This window comes from Oncorhynchus tshawytscha, linkage group LG05 (genome assembly GCF_018296145.1).
Source record: "Oncorhynchus tshawytscha isolate Ot180627B linkage group LG05, Otsh_v2.0, whole genome shotgun sequence".
NCBI lineage: Eukaryota > Metazoa > Chordata > Actinopteri > Salmoniformes > Salmonidae > Oncorhynchus > Oncorhynchus tshawytscha.
The window spans coordinates 63,540,722-63,560,864 of NC_056433.1; the positions used below are offsets into that span (position 1 = coordinate 63,540,722).

Here is a 20,143-nt window from a genome sequence, read left to right on the forward strand (position 1 = left end):
GAATCAGATCAGCCAGAGCCCAGTCCTCACTGGCTCGAACAAGACCGACAGGAGTCGAAGACTGTAAACCACCGGGCAAATAGCAAAGGGAGATTTGTTCCATTTCATAAACTGGGTGGTTTGAGCCCTGAATGCTGATTGGCTGACATGTTATATCAGACCGTATATCATGGGTATGATAACAAGTATTTTTACTGCTCTAGTTACATTGGTAACCAGTTTATACTAGCAAAAAGGCGCCTCGGGGGTTTGTGGTATATGGCCAATATATCACAGCTAAGGGCTGTATCCAGGCACTCCGCGCTGCATCGTGCTTAAGAACAGTCCTTTGGCCATATACCACACCTCGTGCGTATTGCATAAATAAAGACCAGAGAGCTATATATGCAATAATTTTATACAACTTCTAATCAGTCAGTGGTCTCGCATATCTATTATCGCTCTACCTATAGTTATTAGTCAGATCTCAAATCTCTATTTATTTTACCAGGTAAGTTGACTGAGAACACGTTCTCATTTGCAGCAACGACCTGGGGAATAGTTACAGGGGAGAGGGGAATGATTAGGTGACCGTGATGGTTTAAGGGCCAGATTGGGAATTTAGCCAGGACACCGGGGTTAACACTCTTACGATAAGGGCCATGGGATCTTTAATGACCTCAGAGTCAGGACACCCATTTAACGTCCCATCCGAAAGACGGCACCCTACACATGGTAGTGTGCCCAATTGGGATATTTTTTTTTAGACCAGAGGAAAGAGTGCCTACTACTGGCCCTACAACACCACTTCCAGCAGCATCTGGTCTCCCATCCAGGGACTGACCAGGACCAACCCTGCTTAGCTTCAGAAGCAAGCCAGCAGTGGTATGCAGGGTATTATGCTGCTGACTAACTATTGACAAACTACAGTATGTCTTCTCCTCCTGACCAATCAATGGCAAGCTCCGGTCTGTCACTCCTTTACATACATGTATGGTTTCCATTCTGTTTCTACAAACAAAACATTGCCACCAAGCTAGAAGCAACATTTGTGTTAAGGCACCTAGAGAAAGGTTCCGTGCCGTAGAGTCCTCTGAGGCTCGTTACAGACACACTTCCCTCCTCGTCGTCCGTCTGGTAGCATCAATGCCAACTAATCCACAGAACAATATTGCCAGTCAGCTAGCCTCCTCTCTCTATGACCTCATCACCTAAAATCTCTTCAAACATCAGCAGTGCTTCAATAATCAGTAACCACAACACAGCCTTTAAAACAATCTCTAAAAATAAATAATAACATTCCTCTTTGTATATAGAAACAATTTGTTTTGGTATGTCATTCAATCAACATCTACTCAAAATGATATTAATATAAATATGATATGGGTAACAAAATCTGTGTCATAAAAAAACAAATTAAATGCGTAACCTAACATAGTAGGCATAAAAGAAAAACGTCTTAGCGGACTTCACACAACCGGTTTTCAGCGGAAAAGAAAGCTAAGTTGAATTAACTGTATCCCTGAAAACTGGATGCATAAAATTGTTTGCAATTCTGTTATGGTGATGGCTATTCCACAGCTGATTGGAGGTTGAGAGTAATGTGGGAGGAGCTGCCCATATTTATACAGTCTATGGGATAAAGTAGATTTGACCTAACGTGACCTTGCCCCAGCAAGTTTGATCTCTAACCCCTAACCTTTCCCATGGCAAGACTGGCTCTCGACAGACAGGAAGCCTAACCACAGATCTAGAATCAGTTTCCCATGCCCAGTCCAAACCTTTAACATAGGGAGTTAACAACACACAACTGACCCTAGATATGTGGTTAGGCGAACAGTGCTCTACTAAACTTAGACAGTTTGATATCGGTGTGATCCTGGCCTAACTACAAGGCTCAGGCCAGGGTTCTGTTTTAGAGGTTATGCAAGTAGGACCTGGAGTTTTCCTGACTTCACGTTATCCAGCGGGGTTAACCTTCTCTAGCGGGCCAGTGTGGTGATGAGACTGGCACACATCTCAAAGAAGTCCATGGTGTGGCTGCCCTGGCGCGGGGTGGAGGTAATGAGGGCAGCACTGGAGCACAGCGACCCAGGCAGGGAGGAGCTGAGCTGGGGGAGATCCACGGCAGGTAAGGCTGAGTCCACACTGAGTCTGGGTCTATGGAGCCCTGCAGTGGAGCCTGACCTCTGAGGGATGGAAGAACCTGACTTAAACCCTACTGCCTCCATGATGTCATCTGGAGAGGGGGAAAGGAGCAGTAAGGAGAGGAAAGGTTAGTGTTTTTGTAGCTACTCATCTGTACTCAGTAATTGTTGTACAATTGTAATAAGAGAAATCTAAATGCTGTTGTTACACACCAAAGCAAACTGTACTTAGATACCTGGGTAAATTGTAGTAACTGTACTTTTAACTTATTAGAAAGAGATCTAAATGCTGTTTCAAATAAGTTCAAAAGTACAGTTACTACGGTTTACCCAGGTATCTAAGGACAGTTTGCTTTGGTGTATATTATAACATGTCATGTTATAGAGCTGTCGTACCATCGATGCTCTTGAAGTCCAGCAGGTAGGATCTGTTGTCCACCTGGTACAGCTGGAGACTCATCTTCACCAGGTTGTCTGTTACTGGGTTCTTACTCCGAACACGCAGGTGGTACGGGTTCACCACCTGCACATAACACACGTACCATATACACAACACGAAATATAAATTTAAAAACACCTTCCAGAGATGATAAATGCCACACACGCACGCACACCGTACCACACGCACACACCGTACCACACCGTGCACACCACGCACACCGCCACACGCACGCACACACCGTAAAACGCACACACCGTGCCACCATCACACAACACACACACACACCGTACCACACGCGCACAACGCACGCACCGCACACACACACCGTACCACACACACGCACGCACGCACACACACGCACCGTACCACACACGCACGCACACGCACCGCACCACACGCACGCACACACCACCCACGCACGCGCACGCACACGCACCGTACCACACGCACGCGCACGCACGCACACGCACACACCACACGCGCACGCACCGTACCGCACGCACACACGCACCGTGCCACACACGCACACCGTACACACGTACCACACACACGCGCACGCGCACCGTACCACACGCACACACACACCGCGCACGCGCACACACGCACACCGTCACACGCGCACACACCGTACCACGCGCACCGTACCATCACATACCACACACGCACGCGTACCACACACGCACACACCGCACCGTACCACACACGCACGCGCACACACCTTAACATGTACCATATACAACTGGTTAAATAAAGGTGAAATATAAATTTACCAAAAAACACCTTCCAGAGATGACTTCAGGACCACACACGCACACCGTACCACACACGCACACACACACCGTACCACACGCACACACCGTACCACACACGCACACACCGTACCACACACGCACGCACACACCGTACCACACACGCACGCACACACCTTAACATGTACCATATACACACACACTGCGCCTCACCTTCCAGTCATACTGTAGCTGTCTCATAGCCCTGTAGACCTCAGCCATGATGTCATAAGGTCTGCTCTGACTCCTGATGCCCAGGTGCCACTTGGCTTTCTTCACTGCCAGGGGTTTGGCTCTGGTGGTGTTGAGGGCATCCAGCGGGCAGCGCGCCTGCAGACAGAGAGAGGAGAGAATCTTTCATTTTCCTCAACAAGCAGCAACAAATACATGAGGACAAGGAGACTGCACGCAAATATACAATACTGCCAATGTTGCATTTATATTCCAACAATGTTGTTTTTGAGTGCTAGACTGGTATTACAGAAGAAGCACTTCATCAAGTGTTTACACTTTAGAGGTATTGTATCTGATTTTATATAAACATTAGACACGACGATAGTCGGTTTAATTAGTTCATAAAATAGAACCAGGTACAGCTGCTTGCCTTAGGGCTGTCTATCAGCAGGGGGGGCATCCTCTCTGGGTGTGGTTTGACCCTGGGAGGCAGGGGAATGCCATCCTCCATGAAGGAGCCCTGGGGAGGGCTGGAGGCCAGGTAGAACTCACTGGCCTGGGTCATGATACGACGGTTATCTATAATCAGATGGTATGCTACCGCCAGCTGGTCCTAGAGAGAGAGCAAGAGAGAGGAGAGTTGAGAGGGAGTGTGTTTGTCTGTGTACTGTATGACTAAGCATGTGTGTGTGCACATGTCCAGTATGTACCTGGGGGTCTCCGCTGTACAGGCTGGACATCACCTCAGACTCGGTGCTCTCAAACTTGTCGCACACCTCCCTGACGGCCTCCTCGTCCAGAACCGTGGAGTCATAAGACAGGTCCTCTGGAAACAGGTAGCCTGGCAGGTCCTGCTTAAACCACTCATGTTCCCTACACACACACACAAAATAACAGTTACTGTCCATGATTCTTCTATTCTTTCACTCTGGACCAACCTTGAACCACCACAAACCAGCATGTGGCTAGGTTTGCCAGTTTTATCCCATTAAAAACCTCAGCATCATCATCAGTAGGGAAGGTTAGAGGTCAGGTGTTACCTAATGTCTTTAATGGTGGCTCTCTTCAATGGGTCGACCTGCAGCATGAGCAGCAGCAGGGAGGCGACAGGGCGAGTGAGGTATTCTGGCATATAGAACACGCCCCCTCTGATCTTCTTAAACAGCGTGGGAACATGTTCGTCATCAAAGGGTAGAGTCCCACACAGCAACGCATACAGGATCACACCACAGCTCCATATATCCACTTCAGGGCCAGCATATAACCTGTTACCAAAGCAAAGCATACAGGATCACACCACAACTCCATATATCCACTTCAGGGCCAGCATATAACCTGTTACCAAAGCAAAGCATACAGGATCACATCACAGCTCCATATATCCACTTCAGGGCCAGCATATAACCTGTTACCAAAGCAAAGCATACAGGATCACACCACAGCTCCATATATCCACTTCAGGGCCAGCATATAACCTGTTACCAAAGCAAAGCATACAGGATCACACCACAGCTCCATATATCCACTTCAGGGCCAGCATATAACCTGTTACCAAAGCAAAGCATACAGGATCACACCACAGCTCCATATATCCACTTCAGGGCCAGCATATAACCTGTTACCAAAGCAAAGCATACACAATCACACCACAACATCCTACAGCAACCATACTCAACAGCTCCAGATCCACTTCAGGGTCCAGATAACCTGTTACCAAACCCAGGAATTGTTATTTGCCTGTGCTACAAAGAAAGCATATCGGTCTGTTAATACTCAGGGCCACTAGTAAAGGCCCAGTGCACTATATATTTGTGATTTAACCTGTTAAAAAAAGTTTAAAAAACAAATCCTACAGCAACCATATCAATTGGCAGATCCAGATCCGAACCCGGAATTGTTATTTGCCTGTGCTACAGACGGCATATCGGTCTGTTAATACTGGACTAGTAAAGGCCCAGTGCACTACTTTTGTGATTTAAAAAAAAAAAAAAAGTTTAAAAAAAAGAGAATCATATATATATATATATATTTTTTTTTAATTCACATTGTTCAGGGGTGTGCTCAGCACCACTACTTCCCGTGGCTATGGCGCCATTTCCTGGTTACAAAAATTCTAATAGTTCGCCTAATTTCAATATATGTGACAAAACACCATCCAAACTCATCATCAAGCTGGAGGCCCTGGGCCTCAACCCCGCCCTGTGCAATTGGATCCTAGACTTTCTGATGGGCCGCCCCGATGTGGTGACGGTAGGAAACAACATCTCCACCTCGCTGACCCTCAACACTGGGGCCCCAACACAGGTGCGTGCTCAGTCCCCTCCTGTACTCCCTATTCACCCACAACTGCGTGGCCATGCACAACTCCAACTCAATCATCAAGTTTGCAGACGACAACAGTAGTGGGCTTGATTACCAACAACGACGAGACAGCCTACAGGGAGGAGGTGAGGGCACTCCGAGTGTGGTGCTGGGAAAACAACCTCTCACTCAACGTCAACAAAACAAAGGAGATGATCATGGACTTCAGGAAACAGCAGAGGGAGCACCCCCCTATCCACAGGACAGTAGTGGAGAAAGTTCCACCCACACAGGACGCTGAAGAAACTTGGCTTGTCATCGAAAACCCTGACTAACTTTTACGGATCCACAATCGAGAGCATCCTGTCGGTCTGTGTCACCGCCTGGTATTGCAACTGCACTGCCCTCAACCGCCAGGCTCTCCTGAGGGTGGTGCGGTCTGCACAACGCATCACCGGGGGCAAACTACCTGCCCTCCAGGACACCTACAGCACAGGAAGGCAAAAAAGATCATCAAGGACAACAACCACCCGAGCTACTGCCTGTTCACCCCGGTAACATCCAGAAGGCGAGGTCAGTACAGGTGCATCAAAGCTGGGACCGAGAGACTGAAGAACAGCTATCTCAAGGCCATCAGACTGCTAAACAGCAATCACTAACTCAGAGGCTGCTGCCTACATGGAGACCCAATTAATGGCCACTTTAACAAATGGATCACTAGTCACTTTAAACAATGGCACTTTAAATAAAGCCACTTTAATAATGTTTACATATCATACATTACTCATCTCATGTATATACTGTTTTTATACCATCTATAGCACCTTGCCTATGCCGTTGGGCCATCGCTAATCTATATTTATATGTACATATTCTCATTCAACCCTTTTAGATGTGTGTATTAGGTAGTTGTTGGGGAATTGTTAGATTACTTGTTAGATATTACTGCAATGTCGGAACCAGAAGCACAAGCATTTCGCTACACTCGCATTAACATCTGCTAACCATGTATGTGTGACAAACCATTTGATTTCACTTGAACAAGCATGTATAGTGTAGAGAATCATTGTACCCATCTAAACCGTTGTGAAATATATTTTCCATAACCAAAACTATTGTACTTCAGCTGTTTGAAGCTGGTGTACAAAACTGAAAGTAAAAGACTCAAAAACTAAACTTAAGGGAAGCATAGAAATAGAGCACGTAGAAATATAGAAGGTAGATCTGTTCTATGTAAATTTGATCAGGTCACCCAAAACGTTACATATTGCAGCTTTAAGGAACTCGGTCAGGTTGTAATAGTAGAATGCAGAAGGTGCCATTTCTAAATTTGGTAGTGCATTATCAGCTTGTATTATATGAATACGCATAAAACATGGCAAAATGTGTCAAATTGCATGAAAATAGCTTTAAACTACAACTTTTCACTCTCCCAACAAGAAAGGTCTGAACAGTTTGTCATGGACAGTACCGCGTGTATGTGTGTGTTTGTTAGAAATAGACATGGTGCAGGTAGCGGAGGGTCCGATTATTCCTGGAGAGATCAGATGGGTCACGAGGTGTGTGTTTGTTACAATGCCAATAAATCCATCCAGACTTTTGCCACCTAGGCCATTTTGGTGTCCGGACATTCTCAAATAGTATTTGAGTACCCCTGTCCTACAGTATAAACCTTAGGACCTGCATACGTACAACCTAAACACACAAAATCGGAGGGCCTGTTGTCCGGACCTCTGGCAGTCTCTATGGGGGTGCCACAGGGTTCAATTCTTGGGCCGACTCGCTTCTCTGTATACATCAATAATGTCCCTCTTGCTGCTGGTGATTCTCTGATCCACCTCTACGCAGACGACACCATTCTGTATACTTCTGGCCCTTCTTTGGACACTGTGTTAAATAACCTCCAGAAGAGCTTCAATGCCATCCAAATGTCCTTCTGTGTCCTCCAACTGCTCTTAAATGCAAGTAAAACTAAATGCATGCTCTTCAAACGATCGCTGCCCGCATCACTACTCTGGACGGTTCCGACTTAGAATATGTGGACAACTACTACAAATACCTAGATGTCTGGTTAGACTATAAACTGTTCTTCCAGACTCACATTAAGCATCTCCAATCCAAAATTAAATCTAGAATCGGCTTCCAATTTCGCAACAAAGCATCTTTCACTCGTGCTGCCAAACATACCCTCGTAAAACTGACTATCCTTCCAATCCTTGACGTCATTTACAAAATAGCCTGCAACACTCTACTCAGCAAATTGGATGCAGTCTATCACAGTGCCATCCGTTTTGTCACTAAAGCCCCATATACTACCCACCACTGCGACCTGTATGCTCTCGTTGGCTGGCCCTCGCTTCATATTTGTCAACAAACCCACTGGCTCCAGGTCATCTATAAGTCTTTGCTAGGTAAAGCCCCGCCTTATCTCAGCTCACTGGTCACCATAGCAGCCCCCACCCGTAGCATGCGCTCCAGCAGGTATATTTCACTGGTCACCACCAAAGCCAATTCCTCCTTTGGCCATCTTTCCTTCCAGTTCTATGCTGCCAATGACTGGAACGAACTGCAAAAATCACCAAAGCTGGAGACTCATATCTCCCTCACTAACTTTAAGCACCAGCTGTCAGAGAAGCTCACCAGATCACTGTACATAGCCTATCTGTAAATAGACCATCCAACTACCTCATCCCCATGCTGATATTTATTTTGCTCCTTTACACCCCAGTATCTCTACTTGCACATTCATCTTCTGCACATCTATCACTCAAGTGTTTAATTGCTATATTGTAATTATTTCGCCACTATGGCCTATTTATTGCCTTACCTCCCTTATCCTACCTCATTTGCACACACTGTATAGACTTTTTCTATTGTATTATTGACTGTATGTTTGTTTATTCCATGTGTAACTCTGTGTTGTTGTTTGTCGAACTGCTTTGCTTTATCTAGGCCAGGTCACAGTTGTAAATGAGAACTTGTTCTCAACTGGCCAACCTGGTTAAATAAAGGTGAAATATAAATGTAAAAAACACCTTCCAGAGATGACTTCAGGAGCAGCGTAGTTGGGAGATCCACAGCTGGTCCTCAGGAACTCCCCATCTGACATCATGTTTGACAACCCTTTTGACCAGAGCACATCATTTTTTAACAACATTATCTTCAATCTCAAGTTCCTGACGCTATCTTGGAACTATGTTAAGAGAGGGTTAGTGTTAGGTTGTGCCATGGTTAGGTCTCTAGGCCGGTGTAATGTTTTTATTCTGCTTTACTAACCCAGTCCTCTAAGCTCCACACATGCTGCGCTGATCGGATCAACTTCTCCCTAACCTTATCTCACCTTAACTAACCCTCCCAGGATCTTCTCTCTTCCCTACTCTCTCTCGCTCTTCCCCTCTTTATCCCCTTCTCTCGCAATGATCAAGTGACACAGGGCCTGACAGGGCTCCTTGCCAGAGTGGATATCAGACCTGCCTTTTGCTAAGCAACAACCCCCTTCCTCCAAACACACGTACCCCACCCAAGCCCCCTGTCCAGAGTAATCAGTCATATAGGTGTCAGTATTCTAAAAGACAAGTGGTTTTGTTTGACATTTGCTACTGCTAATATAGTAGCTATGGCTATCTTTTTGGACAACTCAATTTGTTATGTGCATGCATGAGTGTGTGTAGCATACCAAAGTCAGCTATCTTGGCGTTCTTGGAATGGTCCAGCAGAACATTCTCAGGTTTGAGGTCTCTGTGCACCACCATGTGTCTGTGGCAGTAGTCTACCCCTGAGATGATCTGTTGGAACAACCGACGAGCCTCTTTGTCTTCTACCTAAAAACACACAATATGAGGTAAAGAGGAGGAGGTTACTAGATTATTCTATTCTAATGATACTACATACTGTCACTATGACAAATGTCACCATATAATGACCTCTGTCTATATCTATCAATCAATCAATCCAGACAGTCCAGTCAGTCATACATTTCATTGACGGGGCTGTAGTGGAGAAGGTTGAGAGCTTCAAGTTCCTTGGTGTCCACATCACCAACTAAGTGTCATGGTCCAAACACACCAAGGCAGTCGTGAAGAGGGCACGGCAACACCTATTCCCCCTCAGGATACTGAAAGGATTTCGCATGGGTTCTCAGATCCTCAAAAAGTTCTACAGCTGCACCATCGAGAGCATGACTGGTTGCATCACCGGCTGGTATGGCAACTGCTCCAACTCCGACCGCAGGGCACTACAGAGGACAGTGCGTACGGCCCAATATATCACTGGGGCCAAGCTTCCTGCCACCCAGGACCATTACACCAGGCGGTGTCAGAGGAAGACCCTAAAAATTGCCAAAGACTCTAGCCACCGCAGTCAGACTGTTTTCTCTGCTACCGCACAGCAAGCGGTTCCAGAGCACCAAGTCTTGGTTCAAAGGCTTCTTAACAGCTTCTACCCCCAAGCCATAAGACTCCTGAACAGCTAATCAAATGGCTACCCAGACTATTCGCATTAACAACACACGCACCCCCCCATTTATACACTCCTGCTACTATCTGTTTATTATCTATGCATAGTCACTTTACCTCGACCTACATGTACATATTACCTCAACTAACCCCCTGTATATAGCACCGTTACTGTTATTTGGTTGTTGCTCTTTAATTATTTGTGATTTTTCTATTTTTATTTGTTTACTTCAGTTTATTTAGTAAATCCTTTAACACTTGTTTTTTCTTAACTGTATTGTTGGTTAAGGGCTTGTAAGTAAGCATTTCATTGTAATACCTGTTGTATTTTAGATCAAACTAAAAGCCTTGTATTTGGAACAAAACACTCACTAAACCCTAAACCTCAACTCAATATTGTAATAAATTATGTGGAAATTGAGCAAGTTGATGACTAAACTGATTGGAGTAACACTAGATTGTCATGGTCAAAACATATTGATGCAGTAGTAGCTAAGATGGGGAGAAGTCTGTCTTTAATAAAGTGATGCTCTGCCTTCTTAACAACACTATCAACAAGGCAGGTCCTACAGGCCCTAGTTTTGTCACACCTTGACTACTGTTCAGTCGTGTTGCCAGGTGCCACAAAAAAACTTTGCTATTAGCTCAGAACAGGACAGCATGGCTGACCCTTGGATGCACACAGAGAGCTAATATTAATAATATGCATGTCAATCTCTCCTGGCTGAAAGTGGAGGAGAGATTGACTTCATCACTACTTTTATTTATGAGAGGCATTGACATGTTGAATGCAAACTACTGACACACAGCTCAGACACCCATGCATACCCACAAGACATGCCACAAGAGGTCTCTTCAAAGTCTCCAAGTCCAGAACAGACTATGCGAGGCGCACACAGTACTACATAGAGCCATGACTACATGGAACTCTATTCCACATCAAGTAACTGACACAAGCAGTAAAATTAGATTTTTTAAAAACAGGTTAAAAAAAACACCTTATGGAACAGCGGGGACTGTGAAGCAACAAACATTAGCACAGACACATGCACACGCACGTATGGATTTAGTACTGTAGATATGTGGTAGTGGTGGAGTAGGGGCCTGAGGGCATACAGTGTGTTTTGAAATCTGTGAATGTATTGTAATGTTTTAAAATTGTATAAACTGCCTTCATTTTGCTGGACCCCAGGAAGAGTAGCTGCTGCTTTGGCAGCAGTTAATGGGGATCCATAATAAATACAAATTTGGCGGATGTGACAAATACAATTTCATATATCACCCGTCCGTGTTTGCAGATGTAGTCAAACAGCTCTCCTCCTGAGACATACTCCATTACCATGAAGAAATCTGTAGGAGTACTGATCACCTGGTACCTGCACACACACACACACACACACACACACAGGAGAAATGTCAGAAATACACTTGTTCTCTTTCGTTTCCTTCCTTCTCTCACACAGACAGGGCTATTGTGCAGAATACATTGGGAAGGCTGAAAGTCTCATTTCATTACACTGTTCTGAGAGCAGCCAACAAATGTCTACCATAGCTCACACTGTCACTGTGGCCTAACCCTAAAATTAACACTCCCAGAGAGAGAGAAAGCTGGAGAGAGAGAGCTAGAGAAAGAGAGAGCGAGAGACATTCGATGTGAGAAAAATAATATTCCTCGAGGAGCATTCAAATTACAAGTGCCTTACAGGGAGAGAAATGTGCCTGCCCAGTCATTGTAGCCTACAACATTCTTATTGCAGTTGCGGGAGAAACACCTTTTAAAGTAGTCTTGATGGCCACTGTTAAAAGAGGATCACTGAGTTTTCTAGTGTTACTAGGCTACACTTTTTTCTCAAATCCAAGTAATGAGTAAAATGCACTATTAAAAATCTTTGGCAAAATAGAAATCAAACTGGGTGGGCTTCAGAGATAGATTGGAGGGGTCGGTGGTAGCTGAAGGGTGGGCTTCAGAGATAGATTGGAGGGGTCGGTGGTAGCTGAAGGGTGGGATTTAGAGATAGATTGGAGGGGTTGGTGGTAGCTGAAGGGTGGGCTTCAGAGATAGATTGGAGGGGTCGGTGGTAGCTGAAGGGTGGGCTTCAGAGATAGATTGGAGGGGTCGGTGGTAGCTGAAGGGTGGGATTTAGAGATAGATTGGAGGGGTTGGTGGTAGCTGAAGGATGGGATTCATATATTGTGTCCGTATATAGTATATATAAGCTGTAAATAGAAGCCTGAGTGTTGTTGTTCATTAGTTTACTCCGATTAGGGGAGGGGTGGTAGGGTTAGGGGAAAATAATAAAGGAAAATATATATATTTTTAAATATGTATACACCACCTTTCAATAGTTTGGGGTCACTTAGAAATGTCCTTGTTTTTGAAAGAAAAGCCCTTTTTTTGTCCATTAAAATAACATCAAATTGATCAGAAATACAGTGTAGACATTGTTAATGTTGTAAATGACTATTGTAGCTGGAAACTGCAAATTTTTTATGGAATATCTACATATCTACAGAGGCCCATTATCAGCAACCATCACTCCTGTGATCCAATGGCATGTTGTGTTAGCTAATCCAAGTTTATCATTTTAAAAGGCTAATTGATCATTAGAAAATCGTTTTGCAATTATGTTAGCACAGCTGAAAACTGTTGTTCTGTTTAATGAAACAATAAAACCGGCCTTCTTTAGACTAGTTGAGTATCTGGAGCATCAGCATTTGTGGGTTTGATTACAGGATCAAAATGGTCAGAAACAAAGACCTTTCTTCTGAAACTCGTCAGTCTATTCTTGTTCTGAGAAATGATGGCTATTGCATGCGAGAAATTGCCAAGTTTAAATGTATTTGGCTAAGGTGTATGTCAACTTTCGACTTCAACTGTATATTTTTCCTTCATTGGAGTAGGATATCATTTTTAAAAGTCACCAGAACTGACCTTCTCACAGTCATTCTCCAACCCAAAAATGGTAGATCACTCTGAGACCTGTAATATGCTGTGATATGTGCTTTTGTCAGTATATATTTAGGCTAATGCATCACCCCCCCTAAACAAACACTGAGTCTGTGTGTGTGTATGTTGTACTCACAGTTTGATGATATGAGGGTGTCTGAATAGTTTGAGGTTCTGTATTTCTCGTTTGATCTTGCCCACCACATCCAGACTCCTGATTTTCTGTCTGTTCAGGATCTTCACTGCCACCTTATGACCTGTCAACTGGTGCTCTCCAACTACCAGACAGACAGGACAGACAGAAACACACATGAACCAACTAGAATGCAGCAATTGAACAGAAACAATGTAGGCTATAAGGCACAAATTGTGCTGATGGGACACATATATACTGAACAAAAATATAAAACGCAACATGTAAAGTGTTGGTCCCATGATTCATGAGCTGAAATAAAAGATCCCAGAAATGTTCCATACGCACAAAAAGCTTTTCTCTCAAATGTTTTGCACAAATTTGTTTACATCCGTTAGTGATCATTTCTCCTTTGCCAAGATAATCCATCCACCTGAAAGGTGTGACATGTCAAGAAGCTAATTAAACAGCATGATCATTATACAGGTTCAACTTGTGCTGGGGGACAATAAAAGACTACTCTAAAATGTGCAGTTTTGTCACTGCTGATGAAACGGGGGGGTTTGCACAAACAAAGAATTTCTGCACAAACTGTCAGAAACCGTCTCAGGGAAGCTCATCTGCGGGCTTGTCGTCCTCACCAGGGTCTTGACCTGACTGCAGTTCGGTGTTGCAACCAACTTCAGTGGACAAATGCTCACCTTCGATGGCCACTTGCACGCTGGAGAAGTGTGCTCTTCACGAATAAATCCCAGAATAAATCCCTGTTCCAACTGTATTGTGTGGGCGACCGGTTTTCAAACGTCAACGTTATGAACATAGTGCGCCATGGTTGCGGTGGGGTTATGGTATGGGCAGGAAATAAACTATGGACAGCAAACATAATTGCATTTTATCGATGGTCATTTCAATGCACAGATACCGTGACGAGATCATGAGGCCTATTCCTCCATCAGCATGATAATGTATGGCCCCATGTCACAAGGATCTGTACACAATTCCTGGAAGCTGAAAAGGTTCCAGTTCTTCCATGGTCTGCATACTCACCAGACATGTCACTAACTAAGCATGTTTGGGATGCCATTTAATAAGAGAAGTCGGACAACATTCCACAGGACACAATTAAAGCCTGATCAACTATATGAGAAGGAGATGTGCCACGCAAGACAAATGGTGGTCACACCAGATACTGACTGGTTTTCTGATCCACAGCCCTACTTTTTTTAAGGTCTCTGTGACCAACAGATGCATATCTGTATTCCCAGTTATGTGAAATCCATAGATTATGGCCTAATTTATTCATTTAAATTGACTGATTGACATATGAACAGTAAATCAGTCAAATCTTTAAAATTGCTGCATGTTGCATTTATATTTCTGTTCAGTGTAAAAACCTGTGTAATTAGCTATCTAGCGCGCTCCAAACAAGTGTGTAAGCTAACGAGGCACTGGATTCTTTCTCTCTGATATGAAAGATAAGGGACATATTAGCATATGTTTCGAGAACCGGTTTGAAAGCGATGATTGTTGACTTTTCGAAACGTTAAAACATTGCGTATTAATTGTAATTCACATGGAGCCAAATGTGGGCGAATGTAACCACTGAAAACACTGCATACGGACATAGATTTATTTTTTTCAACAGCTAGGGAAATGTGTGCTGTAATGTGTATACTACTCAGCTAAACATTTATTGCTTGATAAAGAACAGAATTGTGGCTGTTTCATAGTAGTCAACTTGACATGAGTCTGAACATCTCTATTTCCACATTACTGGACTAGCTATATCTGTTCACAACAGTAAGTAACATACAGTTAAACAGGTTAAAGACAACACACCAATTACAGTAAGCCTAAAGCCTACACACATTAACTACCAGGTGAATAAGTCAAGTGCGACTTGACTGGTTACTCTCCTACTAATGTCTCAAATCTAACACACCACTTGCAGCGCAGTGGGAGAGGAAGGGGGGATTCTAGAGTGGGGTCTGCATTCGATAAGGTCAAGTTGAGACTGCTGAGGGGAAGACGAGGTCATTTAATGAGGCGTTCTAAATTCTCATTCTGTCCATGACATGGGATAATTCACACCGTGATTTGATTGAGGAATACTGGTGATGATGAGCACTATTTAGCTATGACGTTACGGTTTATTTTAGTTTTAAAATGTCCATAGCCACTAGCAAAGTCAACCTTCGACATTCACTGACGGTCAGACGTTACAATTACGTGCGAGTTGTTTGTTTACACCATCATGGTTGCCGAAGGTAGCCTAATTATCCATATAAATCCTATCATTACTGATGAGACTGGTCAGGGTAGACCTAGCTAGCTATGCTGCTGGAAGAATTCACCTTAAAACAAACCACATTCTCTACACATAAACGAAGACAACCGTAATATATTCTAGCCTATTCGTAACCACGCAGCCAAAGCTACGTACTTCGCCTAGCTATCCAAATAGCCCACCACAGAGTTGGGGAAGGTAAACACGGGCTACGAGTATTTACACTCAATTACAGCAAACGTTCCCACGACATGACCGTTGACAAGCACGCGACTTAACTCTTTACTTTGCCGAAGGTGCCGACGCCCAGAGTGTCTCCGAGAAGATAATGTCCGATCTTCACTCGGCCGCCTTCGTGTTTCTGCTGTCGTTCTGCCATCTTTAAACGGCTCCGGTAGGCTTGAGCTCTCTGCGCTGTCCGCTGGCTGCCGAGCGCGACGTGCGGGAGGGGGAGGTGTGTCCGCGGGACACTGGACAAGCCAACTACTCTCATCTCGAATATCAACAGCGCTCTACCGTGGAGCTTTATTGCGCGAGGGGAGGAGAAGCCTATAGATAAATATGCCCGGGCCTTATCAAATATTGGGTCAGAAATCAATGACAGATCATGTAATTTATTCTAGGCATAATGTAAGATAATTAATGTAGCCTGTTATTACATACTGTCCTATACCACAGTATTGCCCTGGTTCTCTCGCCATAGTTACATTTACGTTCCCATAAACTCAGTGCCTGAAACGCTAGTTCAGGAATGCTGACATCTGGCCAGCAGTAGGCCCAGGCTACTGATGTTTTGCTTTCTCTCTAATCAAATCAGACCTGGGGCACCAGTGAGTGGACTCTCTGGTCAATCAATTAACTCAAGGAGAAAAACATCACTAATTTGTCCAGATTGGAAAAGAGGGGTTGTTTCAGAACAGTGCACAGTTGGATTTTTTTTTCTAAACAAGGGCACAGTTGAGTGTTTCTACCACTAGATGTCAGACAGAGCTCAGTGTTGATCCCCTGGCCTCCTATACTCATTGGTGTTGATCAGTAACACTTTTGTGCCTGGGACCACTGCTCCTCTCTATGTCTATGAGGCGCACTGACAGACAGAAGACAACACTACAGTCGTGGCCAAAAGTTTTGAGAATGACACAAATATTAATTTTCACAAAGTCTGCTGCCTCAGTTTGCTGATTTGCATATACTCCAGAATGTTATGAAGAGTGATCAGATGAATTGCAATTAATTGCAAAGTCCCTCTTTACCCTGCAAATTAACTGAATCCCCCAGAAACATTTCCACTGCATTTCAGCACTGCCACAAAAGGACCAGCTGACATCATGTCAGTGATTCTCTCGTTAACACAGGTGTGAGTGTTGACGAGGACAAGGCTGGAGATCACTGTCATGCTGATTGAGTTTGAATAACAGACTGGAAGCTTCAAAAGAGGGTGGTGCTTGGAACCATTATTCTTCCTCTGTCAACCGTGGTTACCTGCAAGGAAACATGTGCCGTCATCATTGCTTTGCACTAAAAGGGCTTCACAGGCAAGGATATTGCTGCCAGTAAGATTGCACCTAAATCAACCATTTATCGGATCATCAAGAACTTCAAGGAGAGCGGTTCAATTGTTGTGAAGAAGGCTTCAGGGCGCCCAAGAAAGTCCAGCAAGGCCCAGGACCGTCTCCTAAAGTTGATTCAGCTGCGGGATCAGGGCACCACCAGTACAGAGCTTGCTCAGGAATGGCAGCAGGCAGGTGTGCGTGCATCTGCACGCACAGTGAGCCAAAAACTTTTGGAGGATGGCCTGGTGTCAAGAAGGGCAGCATTGAAGCCACTTCTCTCCAGGAAAAACATTAGGGACAGACTGATTTTCCGCAAAAGGTACAGGGATTGGACTGCTGAGGACTGGGGTAAAGTCATTTTCTCTGATGAATCCCCTTTCCGATTGTTTGGGGCATCCGGAAAAAAGCTTGTTCGGAGAAGACAAGGTGAGCGCTACCATCAGTCCTGTGTCATGCCAACAGTAAAGCATCCTGAGACCATTCATGTTGCTTCTCAGCCAAGGGAGTGGGCTCACTCACAATTTTGCCTAAGAACACAGCCATGAATAAAGAATGGTACCAACACATCCTCCGAGAGCAACTTCTCCCAACCATCCAGGAACAGTTTGGTGACGAACAATGCCTTTAAACATTGTGGAAATTAATATTTGTGTCATTCTCAAAACTTTTGGCCACGACTGTACTTTTAACTCTCAACAACAGACAGGCAGACAGACAGGCGAAACCCTCAATATGCAGATAGGTAAAAGACATCGGCTCTTTCTAAACTGAACTCTCAACTATTACTCTACACACACAGACAATCTCTATTTTTTGGTGATGACTGCTGGTGTTTCAATTTGAATCTAGGCAGGACAGGTTAAGTGCTGAGGAGCATCTGCACCGGTTTCACGCATCTGGCCTCCAGTGCGCCTCCCCAGTCCGGCACATCCTGTCTCCTCCACGCACTCGCCCTGAAGTGTGTGTCCCCGTTCCGGTACAATTTGTGCCGGTTCTAAGCACCAGGTCTCCAGTGCACCTCCACAGCCCGGTACTTCCTGTGCTAGCTCCCCAAACTCACCATGCGGAGTGTGTCATCGTTCCGGCACCATCTGTGCCAGCTCTACGCACCAGGTCTCCAGTGCGCCTCCACAGCCCAGTACATCTTGTGCCTCCTTCTCGCACTCTTCCTGAAGTGCGTGTCCCCAGTCCGGTACGTCCTGTGCCTGCTCCTCGCATTCTCCCTCAAGTGTGCCTTCTCAGTCAGGTATGTCCTGTGCCTGCTCCCCGCACTTGCCCGGAAGTGCGTGTCACTAGTCCGGTGCCACCTGTGCCGGCCCCACGCATCAGGCCTCCAGTGCGCCTCCCCAGTCCAGAGCTTCAGGCGACGGACCCCGGTCCAGAACCTCCTGAGATGGTCCCCTGTCCGGAACCTCCTGAGACGGTCCACGGTCCGGAACCTCCTGAGATGGTCCACGGTACGGAACCTCCTGAGACGGTCCACAGTCCGGAACCTCCTGCGATGGTCCACGGTCCAGAACCTCCAGCTCCAGGGCAGGAGCCTTCCTCTGCGCCGGTGCCCAGTCCAGGCACGGCGTCCGGTCCCGCTCCATCGCAGGAGCCTTCCTCTGCGCCGGTGCCCAGTCTGAGCATGGCGTCCGGTCCCTCTCCATGGCAGGAGCCTTCCTCTGCGCCGGTGCCCAGTCTGGGTGCGGCGTACAACCCAGATCCATGGCCGGGGCCCTCCTCTACGCCGAGGCCCAGAAGAATCTAAAATATATTTTGTTGTTTAATGCTTTTATGGTTACTACATGATTCCATATGTGTTATTTCATGGTTTTGATGTCTTCACTATTATTCTACAATGTAGAACATAGTAAAAATAAAGAAAAACCCTTGCATGAGTAGGTGTGTCCAAACTTTTGACTGGTACTGTACATATCTACCTCAATTACCTTGTACCCCTGCACATCGACTCGGTACTGGTATAGCCAAGTTATCGTTACTCTTGTGTATTTATGACTTTTATTTTCTCTCTCTGCATTGTTGGGAAGGGCTGGTAAGTAAGCATTTCACTGTTAGTCTACACCTGGTGTTTACAAAGTATGTGACAAATAAAAATGGATTGGATTTGCGATAGAATGCTGTGTCCACTTACTGTCTCTCTGCTATACAGTTACCGTGCTCACCATCCACACTTAGGAACTATGAAATGTGTCTACGGCCTGTATGTGCCTGTATGGAAATCTTGATGTATTTTTTACAAATCTTTGCTGCTAATAAATGGGCAAAAGCCCCAAGGATCTAATCTAAATCTGGAATATTTATGAATATTTTCAATCCTACCTGTACTAGAGTGGATATCAGGAACTTTTGACTAGGTTAGCCACTATTAATCTCATCAAGAGTTTCAGATATTTTGGCAATGGCATTTGGGAGAGGTGTTGGACTGACAGACAAAAGGTTGCTGGTTCAAGTCCTGTTTGGTAAACTCTGTAAATTGAATGCCCATACTTTCAGTGACCAGTTACGTGTGAGTACAAGGTCGTGTTCATTAAGGCATACTGTACCAAAACGTTGGCAAAGTGACATTTAAACAAGCTTTATTTGGACACATTCAGATACCTCTTAATTTCATTAAATTTCTTTGCGATTTCTTCTGTTTCATGCCAACTGTACATGCATGACTCAGATATTTGGCAGATTTTTTTCTCCATCAGTAATGCAGTAATGAAGGCCTACTATAGTTGCAGCCTGGTCTCATACACTCATACACATAACATAGTAAATTAAATCCGGGATCTGAAATTAGTATGATATGTTTGGTATGGTTACATACTATAACGCTGCGTGTCAAATCTCATCATGGACAACTTTAGCATTTGAGCTAATTAGCAACTTTGCAACTACTTACGCATGTTTTGCTACTTTTCATCTACTTAGCATGTTAGCTAACCCT

The 20,143-nt window shown here is 44.8% G+C and overlaps 1 protein-coding gene across 3 annotated transcripts; it reads right to left on the reverse strand.

The window, feature by feature from the left end:
• Positions 1-753: 753 nt before the first annotated feature.
• Positions 754-16,445, reverse strand: LOC112251091 (5'-AMP-activated protein kinase catalytic subunit alpha-2). Of its 3 annotated transcripts, none has more exons than XM_042322222.1 (11): positions 15,932-16,443; positions 13,369-13,510; positions 11,655-11,661; positions 9,508-9,652; positions 8,867-8,954; positions 4,571-4,795; positions 4,241-4,403; positions 3,961-4,143; positions 3,531-3,686; positions 2,523-2,649; positions 754-2,218 (listed from the first exon to the last, which is right to left on the reverse strand). In XM_042322222.1, the coding sequence occupies exons 1-11, from the start codon at positions 16,143-16,145 to the stop codon at positions 1,962-1,964; spliced, it is 1,707 nt and encodes a 568-aa protein (XP_042178156.1). In that variant the 5' UTR covers positions 16,146-16,443; the 3' UTR covers positions 754-1,961. The 3 variants fall into 3 exon arrangements, with proteins under 3 accessions (XP_042178156.1, XP_024277553.1, XP_042178157.1); XM_024421785.2 differs by having other exon boundaries at positions 11,568-11,661; positions 15,932-16,439; XM_042322223.1 differs by lacking the exons at positions 754-2,218; positions 2,523-2,649; positions 3,531-3,686; ... (1 more) ...; positions 4,241-4,403; positions 4,571-4,795 and adding an exon at positions 4,802-5,145 and having other exon boundaries at positions 11,568-11,661; positions 15,932-16,445.
• Positions 16,446-20,143: the final 3,698 nt, after the last annotated feature.

Bases quoted from the DNA above. Each gene is read 5' to 3' on its own strand.
- LOC112251091 (XM_024421785.2), bottom strand. From the start codon at position 16,145: ATGAGAGTAGTTGGCTTGTCCAGTGTCCCGCGGACACACCTCCCCCTC. The intron at 11,662-13,368 runs GTGAGTACAACA...GTGTGTGTGCAG, and splicing joins CACCCTCATATCATCAAACT to GTACCAGGTGATCAGTACTC. The intron at 9,653-11,567 runs GTGATATATGAA...GTGTGTTTTTAG, and splicing joins ACATCTGCAAACACGGACGG to GTAGAAGACAAAGAGGCTCG.